The following is an 18,556-nucleotide window of genomic DNA, read 5'->3' as shown; positions in this document are numbered from 1 at the left end:
GTTTTTAGTTTTACAGGCAGTACTGTATACCCACTAGCCTTCTAGCTTTCAGCCATCTGACTGTAATAAAACACTTAGCCGGACATGAGAAATAATGGTATTATTCCTTATTGGCTCATGTAGGCTAACTTGCTTTACAGACGACCTTCCTGTTCATTTGTGTTCTGAAGTTAGTGATTAGAACTTTAACTAGGAATTGAATCTGAATTGAATTAATGCGCCTGGAAACACACCTGGTGGGTTCTTCTCCTGGCAGATCTTCTAAAAGTTTTATCTTTTCTAGGATAATGGCCTTTTTTTTTTTTTTTTTCTTTTTTTCTTTTTTTTTTTAAGGATTATGGTCACTTTGGTAGATGAAAATATATGTTACATTCAGTTTCAGTTGGTAATGATTTCAATAAATCCCTTCAAAAACAAACCTCTATGATTTGTTTAAATCTGGGAAATGACCTTCCACTTATGTATCATCAATCACTATACAACTGGGGTGACTCAGTATATCTGTAAATCTAAGGAAATAATAAGTATGCGAAATCTGCACTGGTACAGAAACAGTGAAGTCAACAGATTCACTAAAGTCGGGAATGTTGTCAGTTGACGTGGAAAGGTAACACAAATTGCAACAGAAATACAGTTTGAGTGCAATTTAAAATATGTTGAGGAAATGAAAGATAGTTTGAATATACTTACATCAAGTTCTGGGGGACATGAGTAGACGTGATAAGCAGACAAAGTGGCAGTAGAAAATTATGTCCATTTAGCATAAAAGGAAAAAAATCAATCTCCTGGACAACTTGTCATCTCAAATTTGAAAAAGGTTAAGTAAATTAAATTGAAATAGTTGCTTCATGAATAGATATGCAGTCACTTCTAGAAACAAGGTGTTTGAAATATGATGATTGAGATGCCAGGTGTATGTTTGGATCATTTTACATTAGAGCATTTATTAAAGAATAGAAGGATCATCATTTTCATCACCAGTCCTGATTCTTACTGTACTGCTTCAAGCTTTACACTGAATTATCACAAAGAAGTTGTGAAACTATGATTATATCAATATTTATTTATAACAAATATGTAAACCAGATCACAGAATTTCTCTCAGACACCTCAGGTTTCTCTTAAGTAGAAATGTTATAAAAACAGCCAGGTGTGGACAACATTTGCTCAAGGCTTATTGTTGCACTTTTGCCCAAACAACTTTTTATAATCAATCATTTTGTGATGCGCAGGTTGAGACAAGACACATTCTTAGTGGAAAAAAATTGCTGCTGGAAACAAGATTGCACTATGTTCTAAGCAAATCCTCCCAGTGTTAATACTGACTTTCTGCTTTGGAGGCTGCAATTTTGTATGACCTTGCTGGAGAATGCAGGCATTACAAATCCTCCTGGTAAAACAGAGTTGATCTACTTCATGGAATACAGTCACTAAGAAAAAGGATAAGTGGACAGCCTTTTTTAACTGTGAACATCACATTCTCTCTGAGTAAGCACAGCTACTTATCACCACAGGCAAACAGCAGTACTTCCTGCTGATGAAAGACATATGTTATTTCAATATACAGGGTGAAAAAAATATTGCTCCTTGAGATGTGGACAGATGTGTTTTTTGGATCTGTAAGAAAGATAAACCGTTTAAGTGATCCATAATGAAGGAGAAAACTCCATCCTTGACTAAAATAATAGTCCAGGAAACTGGCTATACTCCATGGATCTATTCCCTGGTAAGCTGAAACACCAGGATTCTCTGCTTCTCAATTACATATAGTGAGAAGCAATTGTTACACTCTCTGCACGACTTCAGTGTCCCACAGGCTACTCAGTACTGAAGTTTTGAAGAGAAAATTGAATATATGAGATTTGTAGCTTAAATGACAGAGTAGCCTGAAGCATCCTTGATGGAAGTCTGAATCTACTGATGGAAGAATGACAATGTAGTTAATAACTCCTCCTGTCAGGGTGAGCTACACAAGTTGCTCAGCTATGATATCTAACCTTCATATTATAACAGTCCATCTATTTTCCAGACTGTCCAATAAGTTGTCTTTAGGACTTCAAGAGATATTGCAATGGCAACTAAGTCTTCATTAAACTCCAAGATCTGCTACTGAACAATGGTATTAAGGTATGCAAGGACTACAAAGTTGAATCTCACATCTCATAATATAGTCATAAAATCAATAAATAGCTTATAAAGACACCGAGGAAAAAAAATAAAAAAGAAAGAAAAAAAAAAAGTTTGCAATATTAAAGTAAAGGCAATTTCTTAATCCATTCAAAAATTAAAAAATGCTACAAGACCTGCATACAAAATGTAAAATATTCAAGATACCCCTGCAGTAGATAGACTTTAGGTGTCTCTAACAATCATTTACAGTCATATAGTGGCTTTGCATGTGGCAGGGAGGTTGGGCCTTGAAGATCCTTTAGATCCCTTCCATCCCAAGGCATTCTATGATTCTGTGATTTTCTATACATATTCCTGAAATGTGTGCAGATAAGAAGAAAAATATACAGATCCATACTCATACAAAAAATCTGTGTTACCTACACTGCATCTGTCTGGGGCAATGATTTGTTTGTTTGTTTTTGTTTGTTTGTTTGTTTTTTATTTTTTTATCTACAGCTATTACTGTTATTTGAAATAGTAACAACAGTTCATAAATGAAATCTTTTTTTTTTTTTTCAAGTAAAGAGTAAAGATTCTTTTCAAACATAGAAAGAAACTCTTTCTTGAAAAACTATACTCATAACACGTGCATATTTGGCTTTTAAAGTTGTATCACGACCTCTTAAGGAAAAATGAAATGCAGTTCTTCAGTTCAGATCCATTTTCACTGTGGTTATTGAGATGACCAAAGGCAGAAGTGGAAGGATGATCTTGGTTTCCATTCCAGCAGCTCCAAATAGACAATTTGACCTAATGACTAGTTTTGAAATAAGCCAATCCATTTCATTTTAGAGTTGTTGTTTTATAGATTGCAGATATTAAGGAAAATTGAAAGGTCTCATTTTCTAACAGTTGAAACAGATGGAAGAAGCAACAAGCTTTCAGATAAGGTTGTGGATGGCTTTGTTTGTTTATTTGTTTTGTTTTTTTTCCACACACCTCTCAAATGTTACATTTCCACCTCAAATAGAGAAATGTGATCCCACAAAACAACAATTAGCATTATAATTGAGTTAAAACTACGCTGAGGAGGATGACCCTCCTGTTTCCAAAGACGTGAATTTCTTCATGATTGCAGATAATTTAAAAATACACTCAGTATAGGTTGAAATTATCTACATGATTGCTACTGATCCATTTGGATAGCACTGTTCAATCACTGTTCTCTGCCTTTCTGTCACAATGAACTGGACCCAACAACAAATGAGAAGACTGAGGATTTTCATAGCAAGATATGAATAATATAATGATTTGAGCTGTACCATGAGGATGGTTAATGATTCTAAAACAGGAAGAAATGTGACAGAGACATATCTTCACTTCATCCTCACACATCTTGATTTGTACCATCTTGAATCCAAATCTAGTGGAATTTTGTGGAGGGAAGAGGGATTTTTGCCTTTATTCTGCCCCCTGAAGTTTCTCAAGAGGATGTTCAGAAACTATTCATTTTCTAGTATAAAAGCAACCATAGTCCTAAGTGCGCATAACTGTTGGTAAAGACCATATGTAGAAGCCTGAAGAATCATACAGAGTTAGAAATAGGGTGTGGATTCACAAAACCACTGAAAAATTACTTAGTCATACTATGTTATGAATCAGTAGGGAATACTCTCCATGAATATGGTCAGTAACCACAAGATTCTAAACTTAGCTGTACTTCCCAAGCAGTACAAATTCATCAGCATGCTTCTAAAACCTCAGGGACATTTATTCAGCTATAAACAAAAAGAGAGAAGTAGCATTTGAAAGGATCACGTCTCCCCTGAACTGTTAATTTGGGCTTTTACTCAGTTCTCATTCATAGATGAAACTTTAGGCTAAGTTTAGAACTTCGAAGTGAAAATTCTGGCCTGGCCTGTGATATGTGAGCTAGTTGTGTCCAAATTTTTCAGTGAGGATATAGTGGGAAAAAAAAAGCCTACTTGAGCTTTCCAAAGAACAAGTGCCATCAAAATCTGGAAATGATCAGAAGAGACACAGTCAAATGAAGCACTGAAGTCAGAGGATGTGTTCACAAAAGTTCAGAGGTTGCACGGAACTTGTGCTTCAGTATGCAACATATAGCTCAAATCATGTTCAACTCTTCTTAATGCATACAAAAAAATATAAATATATTATAAAGTATGTGTAAGCAAGGAGGTCTTGTTCTTTCTCTTCTCATTTCCCTACAGCATAAATATCCTGAACTATTTGGTCATACCGATGAGAGGAAAAACAAGTTAATCTTGAAATGACATAGAATGCAATGCATTATTCTTCAGATATTTATTGAATTTGTTATGTATTCAGTTTCTTACAACTCAGAACAAATATTCTTATACCATCAGTCATCACTTTAAAATCCTTATCCAAAGGAATGTAAGCTTTTAACACAGAGACAGATACAAAGGATATTCAATTAAGAAATGCATGCCTTGGAAAAAAAGAAAAACATGCCCCTTATTCAGTAGTCATGATCTGTTGTTTTGTTTGACTAGGTCACTCCCCTTCTAGATCTTCCACGGACATAAAAAAGTTTGCATTTGCTGAAAAACTCAGGATAACCTGAACAATACATCAGAATTACAGTCCATTTATAAAGCCATATAAATTTTACCTAGGAATTTACTGCACACTGAGAGATTATATTTGTTATAAATCACCAGTTTATTAATTTTAACAAATTATTCAGTTGGTGTTTGTACAGAGTTTGTCTCAGAGTCAGCACATAACTGACAATCTGGAGATAAGGATATGGTGCTGGACCATATGAAAGGCCTTGCACAAATCCAGGCAGACAACACAGTTGCCCTTTCTTGGTCTACCAATGCTGTCATTCCACCATATAAGGCCACCAGATTGATGAGGCACAATCTGCCCTTGATGAAGCTGTGCTGGCTGTCTTGGATCACCTCCTCATCTTGCATGTGCCTTAGCATCTCTCCACGGAGGATCTGCTCCATGGTCTTCCCAGACACAGACGTTTTAATGCAAGCTGAGTTCTCAGGATCTATCTCTACCCTTAGTATTCTGAAATGCACTAAAATTCTGTAAGCAATCCAGAAGTGGCTGCACTATCGCAGCATTATTGTAATCCCTGTGAAAGCAACTGCAAAGCTCCAAAATACTTACAGAAATGCGTTATCATACTGTACTACTTTAATGCAGGAACAATCAGGAGATCAGGACTCAGGTGAATACAGTAGTAGCTAAGCTCTGCTTTCAGAATTATAGTTTCTGGAAGAGCAAACCTTACAGACTGAAGAACCAAAAAGTAAAACCACTGAAACAGGGTTTGCATAGAAATTCACAGAAATCTGTAGAAACATGCCATCAAATTGTGGGCAGTTAAACATGGAAGTCACACCACAGCAAACAGCTGTAGCAGGACTTTCAGTCCGGGTGTAATAGTCACATAATGTATATATGTACTATTCATATTACATGTGAATAATTCAAGAAAAATATGAGGTACATTTTCACCACAGTTTAAAATAAATCTACTTGTGTGTGTGTGTTAGCTTGTGATTTTCACCATTTATATTACAAAGCATGCTGGGATGTGATAACTCTAACTCTCAGCTATTCCCTCTGGATCCCAGGCAATAGTATCATGTAGAAGTACAGATCAATACCTCTGTTACCTTTCAACCTGCTTCTGGAGTTAGAGAATGTCTATGCTGTTCTCACAGCACATTCTAGGAGCTATTTCAAAAGAAGTTATAAACACTGCAGTTATTTTCAAATCTCCATGCTATGAGTTTTTTGTTTTATTTTACTTTTAAAGTATAAGAGGTTTTCAAAAACCCGGAATGTTACAGCTCAAGGATTTCAACGGTATTACACATTTATGCAATTAAGTAAAACAAATTTTTAAAAAAAATCTAATCCATTAATTTGATTTTATGAAGTAATGTGTTTCATTTTCTAACAAAAGGGTGGTTGCATTAAAAAAAAGTGAGACAATATGGAACTTGAATAAAATATCTAGTTCATAGTTCTAAATGACAAATACATGCACTTGTAACAGTGCTGTATAAAATCCACAAAGATGCATTTTACAAAAATGCCACTTTTCGTATAACAAAAGAACATGGAAAATTTTAAGTTCCACGCCTTTTCAAAAGTCTTTTAACTGAACAACAAAACAGAAACCTAAATCATACACATAAATCAAAATGGTCAGTATAATGTTGCTTTGTGATGCCTGGGGTACAGGAAAATAGAACAACTTTTGTCATTATTGATTTTAATCAGTTACACTACAGGTATGGACACAAAGAATCTGTGCCTTAGACTTTAATCTTGCAAGCAAACACTAGCTCAAGTGGAGCTGGAAGCATCTGTATGTCTAAAGGTACACAGATGGTTAAGTATTTATTTGGAGTATGGTGTTTTGGAGTATGGTCTCTAATGCCACCTCGTTTGCAGCAGAAATAAATGCTGTTGGTCCTTTCAAGAAAGTAGCTGTGCTCTGGCAAGCAGCTATGAGATCTCTACCTATTTTAGTGTGAAGTGCACAAGCTTAATTCAGGGTGCTCTGAAACCTGTTTAACTTAACTCAGTCTCAAAGCAGACAGAGAACACATTTGAGCCAGGGGTTCAGAGAGCTGTGTCCAACAGATACCATTGCTGCTTAAGTTGCTCAAATCACTGCTTGAGTGACTATACTTCTCTCCTCATCTTCCAGGCCATTATTAGATCAAAGACACACTCCTTAGTAATAATATCTTTACTTACACTGTGTCAAGATAATTTTGCTGCAGAGAGTTAACTCTGCAGTAAGTCACTCTCAGAAGGGTTTTATTCTCAAATGTGTAACATCCTAGACCTCTCATCAAACATTCATCCCAAATCTATCTCACCTACTTTTGTCTGAGCATTATGTCAGGCTTCTGGTTTAAGCTAACTATTTTATCCTTCTGTGCTCAGGACAGACAGAAGTACATGAGCAGGGTAATCGCAACAATCAAATGAATCACCTCTTTCAGAAAATAAGGTCAGGAACAAGGAAAAGATGCTGTCAACGCTTTAGTCATAGAAATTTGCAGGATGATTATCAGTGTCATTAGTAACAATTAAACAAGGTCTGTTTGTTTTCGTATCAGAGGTTTTGTGTAGTTAGTGGTAGATTTAAAGGAAAGGATGCTGCACTCAAAGCAGTTTTTGGAGAACTACTCTTTACTGTAACCATTTAATAATAAATTAGATAATAAAAATTATCTATAATGAAAATTATTAGTTAATAAAACATTTTCTGAATGTGAAGGATTTTATCAGAAAAAAAAAATCAAGTATTTCAGAAATAAGATAATACAATGTATTGTTTGACTGCCACCCCCACAGAAGAAATAAGGAATCCCAATAAGGAATTCTATGCAATCATTGTAGAATATGGGAGTATTTACAGCCTGTTCCAGAGCTACAAGTAATGCTCAACCTGCTTAATGCTTTAATACCTCCTCAATAGCATGTTTACAAACAGCTATCCCAGGTGCTTGTGCAACCTGAAAATATGCAGAAGGATGTGGCCAAGCCAAAGATAAGCAGAGAAGAGAAAATAATGACTTACTGCATGTAAACACAGGAACATAAAGACAAGGATTTATTTCATTTTATTTTATTTTTCACCAGCAATAATTGTAAGAAGATCTCAAAGTCATCTTGAGTGCTTCTGGGCTCCAAGACAATACATATTTTCAAGCTTTGTATCATACCACTCTCAATCAACTGAGATGAAATATTTAATGCATAAAGAAATGGGCTTGTTTTCCTTTACTCTTAGCTTTTACCACATACCCGCAGGAAAGCACTTCGCTTTATCATAAATAAAGGGCTGCAGGAGCTCAAGGAATTAAGTAACACTTGCTAACCTTTAGGTTTCTGATAAATGACCTTTGTGATGACCCAAGTGAATAGTGCTATTCGGAATAACTCCCTTGCATCAAACAACCTATTATTTTACTATTATTAAGTTTGGTAACACTGCTGGGAGAAACCATCTGTTAAAAAAAGAAACAAGGTACTGACCCTTAGATATTTGGGGACTGTTGTTTTCTGCAATCAGTTCAAGGCACGTTTTTCATTCATTTTATACAATTTCCTTTCACCAGTGTCAAGAAGATCAGAATAAGAAAAGGCCAACATCCCTGTGATGTTTATTACTCATCAACAAATAAAAGATATATTTACGGCTGCATTCACCATTTTACTAGGTCTATTAAACAAATGTGTTGTAAGAAGAAGCCTATGAAACAAACTTAGCAACAGTAAAAGACCCATTGTTTGACTCCCTACTGAAGCATCAATTGATTCACAGTATGAAGTCAGGAATCCCGTAGATAAAAATAAACACAGAAGAAGTAGAGAATAGATACATTAAAAGGACTGACATCTTCTTTCACTGAAAGGCCTGTCTTCCAACCACAGGTTTCTTGGTTTAAAGAATTATTTTGCAAATACTTTGCCAAAAAATCCATCATTATGATAGAGGATCCAGTCAGGAATCTTTAAAAATTTTAAATAAATATATTTGGGGTGATTTAAAATAATAGAAACAGAAAAAAGGTATAATTCACATGTTTCACTGAAAGAATGGGCTTCCTAAAACCTGTAATTCTTCAGTACTGACGAAGTAGAAATTTTAGCAATATGATTTCACAGGGATCATAAACAATTTTTTCTTAGTTGCTGCTGCCAAATAACAGTCTAAAGATGGTGGCCTGTCATCAAAGTTTTATTAATAATGAATGTCTTCTGCCTAGGCTAAGGGGATATGTGAAAAAAAAAATAGTTTTTTTTTTTTTTTTTTTCCCTCCTGTTTGCCCAACAGGCTTTATTTGACTGGATTTCTTTTTTCTTTTTCGTTTTTTCTTTTTTTTCTTTTTTTTTTTTATTTTTTTCCTTTTTTCTCCCCCCATTCTTTTTGGTTTTTTTTTACCTTTTATTTCGTCTTTACTTGGATATTTAATGTTCATAGTGATACTCCGAACTGTATTGTAATAGACCACTGAAAGCACAAAAATCTAATTTCTGTCATTACAAAATTCTCTGACTGACTGGAAAGATATCCTTTGTACTTTCATTTCTGAAATGAAAGCTCATTTCAGGCAAATTTGATTAAGAACGATAATGTGGTTTTAGAAACTAAATGCTGCATGTCTATGACAAATTAATCTTTGCCATTAGACTATTCCATCATTTCCTTTGTGTGAACTTTTTAATTTGCAGAAACATTGTAAGATCCAATTTTCATTCATTTCCTTGCTACTGAAGACATGACTATTAGAAACCAGCCAGTGGCAGCCACATGAGTTACTGAATGTGCTACTGCACTGTTTTTCCAAGGAATGCAACAGAACAGAGAGTAACCTGGTATAATTAATTATTTTTTTACTAATCTGCGAAGTTCAAAAGATAAATTAGTGACACTTCCACCAAGCAAATGAAATTTCAGTCTGAAACACTGCATTGCTCTCAAGGATAAATCTTATGTCATTTGATGTAACTGGAAGACTCTTTTTGACTCTACTAAGAATTGAGCACTCTAATAGAATAGGTAATAAAGCATGGCAAGTACAATATTGAGACAGTGCGGGATGATGTGACAAAAGCAACTACCAACTACCTGCTTTTTTCTGAAACTAATAACAAGTACATTGAAGATAAGGTTCAACTTTTATTCCATAAATATATATATATATATATATATTTTTTTTTTAAGCTACATGACTGATCCAAGTTTTGCAGCTATTGGCTACACATAGTCAGCCATGCCAGGACCAGGATGTTTGGCGTCTCTTTCCTGACATCTTTGTGGTTACAGACCTCCTGCTCATACTTGCACAGAAACTGTAAACTGAACCTTTCACATGCCGTTATAGTCCAGAGCTCCGGCAAATTACAGGTAATGTAAGAATGAGAGCAGACTTACTTAGAAACAAAGACACATTGCTAAGATGGCATACTCATCAAGAACACTGTGCATTCAGATGCCCGATTGTAATGTGCTGAAGTTTACTAATGCAAAGTCTAGCATCAAGAAACATCAGGACAAACCTGAAAAACAAAACAAAACAAAACCTGAAAACTCCTTTTTTCCGTGTGTCTGCAATGTTGTTTCTTGCCTGGATGATTTTTGTAAGCATGGAAATCATCATGAGGTATGAAAAAAAGTTGAACAAAAATGTTGCAGTCTGCTTTAAACTATTTTGAAATGAAAAATAAGACTTTAGAGTGCTATAAAACCACCTGACCAAGGGATGTGCCATGGACAAAAGCGTATCTATTAATAGAAACAACAGAACTAAAAGAACATGCTTAGAGGAGAATCACAGTTATAAGAGTCTTCAATTGAATCAGTTAAGAAGGTGAAGTATCTCTTCAAAAATCCAAGTTGTAGACGTGAGGAAGACCAGAAGAAATGGAAAATGATGGAAAGATGATGGAAAAAAAAGGAGTAAGTCAGTGTGAGATGACAAAAAGGAATAGGCTGGTAACATTCATTTCTGAAACCATTCCCTGAGAGAATCAATGTTTTTATTTCCTTTTATGTATGTAATAAGTTCAGTCAGTATCTCAAACTGAATTTTGATGTTGACGGTTTATAATTTTCACTAACTTAAGGATGGAACTTATTTAAAAACTTCTCAAATACTGCTTCTTCAAAGCTATTTAACATTTTTTCTTCACAAAAGCTAGGAATTAATGCTAAGCTACCTTACAGATTTTTTATAAAACAACACTTTCATTCTTTATTTTTTTTTAACATTTCTTTCATGTATAGTCATGAATCCTTAAATGATCATATAAGTGCCAAACATTAACTAACCAACACAAAATATTTAAAACAGTATACTTGCACTAAGAGAGTTTTATTTGCAAAACAAAGATTACTATCTTTATCCCCACAGGGTTTGAATTTCTTTAAGAAATCAAGTTTATTTCTAATTACTGCTGACTACATCTAAGTAATGCTCACTACATGTTGACTTCATTATATTTGCCTAATTGCATGAAGAAGAGCAGGACAGCAGTTTTAATAATATTTAGTATACCTATTGCAGAGTTTTGAAATATTCTTTGACCCAAAATTTCTCAAAAGGTCTGAAACAGATGCCCTTGCAAATCGTACTGTAAATCACACAAACATCAATCTTGTGTTCATGCAAGTAAAATAAAACACTTGTAGAGAAATAATAAGTACAAACTTAAAATAGCAGATGGTTATATCATTTTGAAAGCAAGGAGGTAGCTATGTGGAAGCAGTTGCATGCAGAATATTCTGGTCATGTACCTTCAGATGGCACTTAGTTCTTTAAAGCAAATGCAGGAAAGTGATTGATGTTACACAGCAAACAGTCTGCTTCTTACATCCCCAGTGGTAGTGCTTATCACTTTGGAGTTCTGCTACAGTAAAACTTACAGAAGCCTTTGTCAACAAACTGCAGTTATGAAAGGAACTGTCATGATTTCTCTGCCAAAAAAAAAAAAAATCCAGTCTTTGTGAACAAGTCCATCTAGGATTACTTAGAAACACTCCTGAACTTGCTGCCAGTCACCTCTTGGGATATGGATAAATAATAAATCTGAAACAAGCTTTGTTGTTTGACCAATGGGAGAATGGGAATAAAAGCCCTCCTCTCTTCCCCACCAGCTGGTCTGAGATATCTGTATATCCTTTAAAACATTTCTGTACTGACACTGAGTTCTGTGTAACCTCAAGAATTCAGTTAAAAAGAGACTGTTATGTGTTGTTTCCAAACACTTGTAATATCAGCCCTCACACTCAGAGATTTATATACCTTCAGATATAATGCACGTCTTTAGTTCCTAAGCCCTCAGATTTATACAATTCCTTATTTCAACATAAGGAAAATCCAAACATCTATCTGTTATTTACATACACATATTTTATAGATACACATGTTTATGTATATGTATTCACTCATATAAACATATGTTTATACGTATAGGTATTTATACATTGATATACATATTCTTAAATATATACATACACATAACCTTTTTTTTTTTTTTAAATACAGACTTCTCTGGACTACAGGTAAACACAGACAAGACAGGTCTTTATTTTGATAGATTCAAATTGATTTTTATATAGTATGAATTAATATCTTACATTTCATAATCATTTTAAGCCAAAATTTTACTACCATGAAGATCATTAAAATAGAAAAAAAAAAAAAAAAAAAAAAGAAACTGAATCAGTCATGATTCATTTATGAGTTATGTGGCTTGTTACTAACTAGCCATGTTTTCTGTCAACAGGTGATTACTAACTGAAAATGTTATATGTGCATTTAATCATAGAATCATAGAATTACCCAGGTTGGAAAAGACCTTGAAGATCATCAAGTCCAACCGCAGCCTAACCATAGTACCCTATCTCTAACAACCCTCTGCTAAATCATATCCCTGAGCACCGCATCCAAACGGCTCTTAAACACATCCAGGGATGGTGATTCAACCACCTCCCTGGGGAGCCTATTCCAGTGCTTGACCATTCTTTCTGTAAAGAAGTGTTTCCTAAATGTATTTACCTACTTCAGAATACACAAATGCTTGTCTAAAATTCTTCTACATTTTTATTATTCACATTTTTCATTAGTCCCTGGATAAATTTTGCTGCCACCTAGCTAAAGAACTGACACAGTAAAAAATCCTGAAGATATATGGTTATAAGACCAAAGTAATAAATAGCAAGACATTGCTATAATAATTTCCAAACCAGTCTCTGAAATCAAATTTCTTTTTGCAAGTAAATCTCTGACTAGATAAATTACAATCAATACAATTTGCAGAAATGACTTAATCAACTTAAAGTGAAATGAAGTAAAAATGACTAATATCATTAAAATTAAAGTAGGCATGTTGGAAGTCCAGCTCCTGCAAATGGCAAAGAAATGCTTTCCTTCTGCAGCAGAAATACTTTCCTTCTCAACAGTCCTCAAAGACTATTAGCCAGGCCTAACAAACCACAATTCTTATAGATGGTTTCATGTAACACATCCAATATATTAAAATCTGTATATGAACACATATACAGATATGTCACTTTTCCTCTGCAACATTTCATCTGTCCCTTCAGTCTCTTCTACTTTTTTTTTTTTTTTTTTTTTTTTTGAAATGAATATGAATAAAATTTCTAAACCCTTTATTAATTCAGTCTGATCCTTCTGCTTGTTGCAACTTCATTACCTCAAGTAGCAAGCACTGCTCAAGGTGGTAATGTTTGGATTGGAAATGCTACTTAATCACACCCTTCCCAGGAAAGAACAGTCCAGCACATAGCTACACAACCTGAAATTGGGCAATGCCAAAATGCATCAAGTCACTCAAGAGCAATATAAACAGGTAAAATAAACAGATATCTCAAGATCTGCAGATGTCTGCATAGAGCCCACTGACCAGAACCCATTCCTGGTACAAAACTGTGGAAGACACCACAGCGGCTCAACAACTCAGTTTCATACTCTTGCCTTTGCTCTTTAACCTATCCACTAACCAGAAAAGAACACTTAGGAACACACTGCATGCCATGTATAGGGCTTGAATTATACAATTACATCCTTCATGGGCTCTTCAAGCCTACATGCTTTTAATGTAGTTCTACTAGGCTTGTATAAATATATCCCTCCTGCTCTCTGGAAACCAAATCCATTTCAACCTGTAATGTAAATAGTTTCTTTTTAACATACAGTGTGTGTTGATTTCACCTTAATTATATATTTCCCATTGCGAGAACTTAGACTGTGGGATACTGGGAAAGAATGTAGTCCACAGCCTATAAAGCATGGGGGCTGAAGCTTGGCCTCCATTAACACCTCATTAAGCACTGCCTGGACGGTACTTAAAATGAACTAATGATTTTTAAATGTATTTGTCAACCTACAACATAATAATGTAGAAACTTTATTTCTCTGTAATACTGAGTGAGCAACAATACATTTTTATCTCTAGAAATCAACATGAAACATTAGGAGTATGTTATTACCCCAATCAAGATCTCTGCTGGTCATCATCAAATGCAACCTTCAAGATGACCATACTACTAATACCACAAATGGTTTTAATTGCAATATAAATTTACTTATGAATGAAAGCTGATGGACTGAGCAAAACACCTTCAATTCTTTGGTTTGTATACAGGTCAAGTTACTAAAGAACTAAGTTAAAACCATAAAATTAATTCAACCCCAAATAAACGAATGGCAGAATTCTCATGTTTGAGTTTAATGTGAGTGAAGATAATCCTCTGTGTTTTCAAAAAACACCATTATAATTTACATTAAACTGACAGGTTTAACAGTAGTTCAGGAATGCAGGATTTCAATAACTCCCACTCACACTGAGTAAAAGGCCATAGCATCAAACAGAGGTTTCACAGTATATCCTTTAATTGGCAAGGGGATTGTGGTATCCTATCCATCAGGTGACCCCTCTGAGCAAGGGTTAGGACCTGAGCTTGTTGCAGTGAGTTGGGAAGCATGTGTGCGCTGCAGGTGATGCCTGGTTTGCTGAAGGCAAAAAGCCCTCATTCATTGTCAGTTCACTTTACTTTCACTGAACATCACTTTTGAAGCAGTAAGAGGAAAGGAAAATTTGTAAAAACCATTGTGTCTAATTTGTGGATGCTTTCTCCTAGTTCTATAAGGTAATAAGTTTTTAATGTATATTATTTATGAGATTTTTTTTTATTTTTTTTTTTTTTTTTTATTTTTCAGTGGGAGGAGTATTTATATCCTTGAAGTTCATCATACCCATCATAGAAGCTTTTACTTATCTGTCAGTACTAGCCTTGCCTGCAGTGGCCTGAATGCTAATTAACTTCCAACGTTCCCAACTGCAAAGGGAGGCACTGAGCAGGTATGTCTGCATTCATGTTTCAAGATCTTTGTGATTAAATTTATTGCTGAATTTACAGCTATTCCACGCTGAAAATATATGTATATAGATTTCATTGCCTGTATCAAAATGGTGCAACCACCACTTTGTAACTGGCCATGCCCAGCTGGTACGCAGAGCAGCATCCCTCTGGAGTAAGTGCAATTAAAATGAGGGGACCTTCCTGCTGTTTCTGTTTGATTAGTGAATGCAGCAACATTTACTCATGGTCTTCATACTAGGATGCTACATTCGTTTGGATGGGAGAACTGCAAGTGCTATTCCCAGGTTGCAAGCAGGGATGCCAAGTATAACCTTTGACTTTGGATAAGTAGTTAGGCATTCATTGCAACACAGCCTGTAAAATCAGTCACATTTCATAAGTGTGAAAAATGTGGCAGGTTACTCTATGACGTGAAATATAAGATGGTGATATGTGTGCTCATGGTAGAGAATTTGCTTGGAAAGGATCTTTCTTTGTCATTGGATCTAGGAAAACTGACATCAGGCAGGGGAGGTTTGGCACTCAGTAAGAAATTGATGTTTTAAAATCTCCTTGAAAATATCCTTGAAATTATGATGTGTCATGCCCAAATTACTGCCTCCCTGCTGAAAGTGGAAGTAGTATGCAGTGAAATGTACAATGATTCCAACCAGCCGAAAAACAATTACTCCTACATGCTAGCACAGAAGCAGTTAATAGTTGCAGAACCATAGTGGGGAGCTTGCCAAAACTGGCAGCTAAACCCTGAACCAACATAACAGTAGGTCTATTTGTCTCATTTATTCTGCTTTTCTCATCTTCCTAACCCCACTGCAAGTAAGTAAAGATCAATAATAACAGTAGCCCTAGTGATTACACCTAGACATAAATCAACAGTAAAATACATTTTCAACAAAGGAGATATGAGGGAATTAATATAATCAGCATTTATCACTCATTTCTATTTATTTATATAATGAAAGGGATTTATTGCATTGACAGCAATCATTTACTTACAAGAGAACTTTTCATGACAAGTCTATCTTTTTTAAAACATGTTTCATTGCCCTAATGAAAGCAAAATTCATTTCATGGAGCTTCCTAGCAAGGCATTCAGTCCAATTATGCCATTCAGATTCTTTTTTATAATTGTCAATTTAGCTTGCTACATAAAACACAATTAAACCTGGTTTAGACTAAAACAATCTACATGTGGAGTTGTAGTTTATGCTAGATTTTAAATCCTTGCCATACTTAAAATACATATTTTAATATCCTTCACACTGAATCTGCATAGTTATCACTTCCGTAGCCACAGAAATGTACTTCAGTAAATTAGCATTTTCTCACTCCCAACTGTGTCAGCAAAAAGGTATTTTCTTTTCATCTTTGCACAGAAGGTAATACTTAAACATAGTTGATTGGCTTAACATCAATTTACCTTGCATGCTTACATATTTTTTTCACCTCCACTGCTAATAACTGCCTGCCATGTATGTATGACATCTACAGATGTATATACTGCTGCAGAGAACTGAAATGTCATGGCTGCAGACTGTGGACAGGTACCCATAGATATACATAGGATGAGTACCAAATCATAAGGAAGAGTATAAATCACAGGCAATCTAGAACAAGGGGGCACTTTGAAGGAGCTAAGGGAGAAGAGGTTAGGTTTCAGGGAGACTAACACTGAAGAAAGAAGTTGTAAGTAATGTACACAAATATGAGAGAAAGTAACATTTTTCTCTGAGTAGCAGCTAAACTGGAAGCAGTCTTACATTGGCAGTTAGTCATTTTAATTACAGTGTGATGACACTTGCTAGTTTAGAAAATGAATCATATGGTTGCACAGGAATTCAGTCTTTTTGCCTTAGCTATATTTGTAGATAAATAGAATTCTAAAAGTGAAACAGACATTTAATTGCTTAAGGGTTACTTTATGCATGAGTATATTTATTCAGTAGTAATTTCAGGGTATCTTCTCATGAGTTTCCTTATTATTGAAGACCAGATATCCTTCTTACAGCACAGAGGACAACACAGAATGACAAGAAAACCTAATGCATTTTCAGGTATAAGAATATTGAAAAAGCCTAAAATCAATTCTAATTCTAATTTCAATAAAGTCAATTACAGATACAATTTAATACAAGAACATAATTTACAGCATTTCTGGAAAGGAATATTTCACTCTGTCAGAGGACCACATTTTAAACCCACTGCAATACTCTCAGTGAAGTCAATGAACTTGTATTAGCATAAAGGCTTTAAAAACCTGACACACTGACCTACCTTTATATGACAGACGTAACCTTGGCTGTCTCGTATCTGTTGCATGACATCCAGCCGGTAACTCTAGTAACAAGCCACATAGTGCCAGCATTAAAAGGTCCTGGGCAGATGCCATCCTGCCCAACATCGAAATCTTGCTCTCTTCACTTAACTGCTGCTCTTTGTTTGTTATTATTTTAAGGCTCCAAGTTCCACTTCTACTTTCCCAGTGCAGTCAGATATCTCTCTTTGGTCAGTTTGTGTGGTATCTCTATGTGAAAAATCAGTGTTCGTCACAGGAGCACACAGACTCAGCATGCCATTTGTCAAGCTGCGCAAATGTCATGTAAAAATATTCCCTCCCCAGTACAATTGTTTATAAAGTGCGAGGACATTCCAAGGCGTTACTCTGCAGTGTTGTGTCTTGAGCTCTCTAGTAACTCTGTCCGTGGATTCAGGAAGAAGCTGTATTTTCAGTCCCTCCTGCAAGGCAGTTCATTAAGAAAAGGAGGGAAGGGAAGAAAAAAAAAGAAAAGAAAAAAAAATCACCCTCCTCCTTGGTGCTCTTCAGAACTCAGCTCCTCGCTCTGACTTGCCAAACAGCCAGTTTTAATTCACCTTTCACCTTTGCTAATTAAAAACAAGAAGTGCCATTCCCTCCTGGAGTTGCAGGATCCACCCAGCGGGGAAGCCAGGCTGTCAGGCTGCCGTATTTACTGAGAAAGTTCAGCGAGGGTTGAGGCGATGTACAGTAAGAGCTGCTTCTAGGAAGCGATTTAATCCACGTGCTGTGCTCTCATTCCTCAATTGCTTCGTGGTTTCACGTTGTAAAGCTTCAGGAGAAGGGTCAGAATTCTTCCCGCCCCTCCCTTCTGAAAAGTCATTTCAGGCTTTTTTTTTTCCCAGCTCAGTGTTAGAGGAGGATTAACCCTTGAATTAACAGTTTAAGTGCGTTATCACTTAGAGTCATTAAACAGCATGCTACTAAGTGGATCAGCCGTCCTTTCTTACTTTAAGAAGGGTTTATTTTTGTGTAGTTGTTTTTGGTTGTTGTTCTGTTTTTGTGTTGTTTTTTTGTTGTTGTTGTTGTTTAGTTTTGTTTTTTGTTTTGTTTTTGTTTTTGTTTTGTTTTTTTCCATATGTGGTTCTACACATACCTTAATGAGAGCATGATAAACAGCATCAGATTTACAAGCATCAAGCAGCTACTTCTTACATTGCAACTAACAAATACCAGATAAC

At 35.3% G+C, this 18,556-nt stretch overlaps 1 protein-coding gene across 1 annotated transcript in view; it reads right to left on the bottom strand.

The window, feature by feature from the left end:
* SEMA3E (semaphorin 3E) overlaps positions 1–18,193 on the bottom strand; it is a 121,629-nt gene extending 103,436 nt beyond the window's left edge. The window contains exon 1 of the mRNA XM_015880582.3: positions 17,336–18,193. Coding sequence (XP_015736068.2) covers positions 17,336–17,462 — 127 coding nt within the window. The 5' untranslated portion in view covers positions 17,463–18,193. The remainder of the gene's footprint in view (positions 1–17,335) is intronic.
* Positions 18,194–18,556: the final 363 nt, after the last annotated feature.

This window comes from Coturnix japonica, chromosome 1, assembly GCF_054131305.1.
Source record: "Coturnix japonica strain WE chromosome 1, WE-NBRP24, whole genome shotgun sequence".
NCBI lineage: Eukaryota > Metazoa > Chordata > Aves > Galliformes > Phasianidae > Coturnix > Coturnix japonica.
The sequence above is the reverse complement of the archived record's forward strand: the minus strand, read 5'-3'. Positions and strand labels throughout refer to the sequence as shown.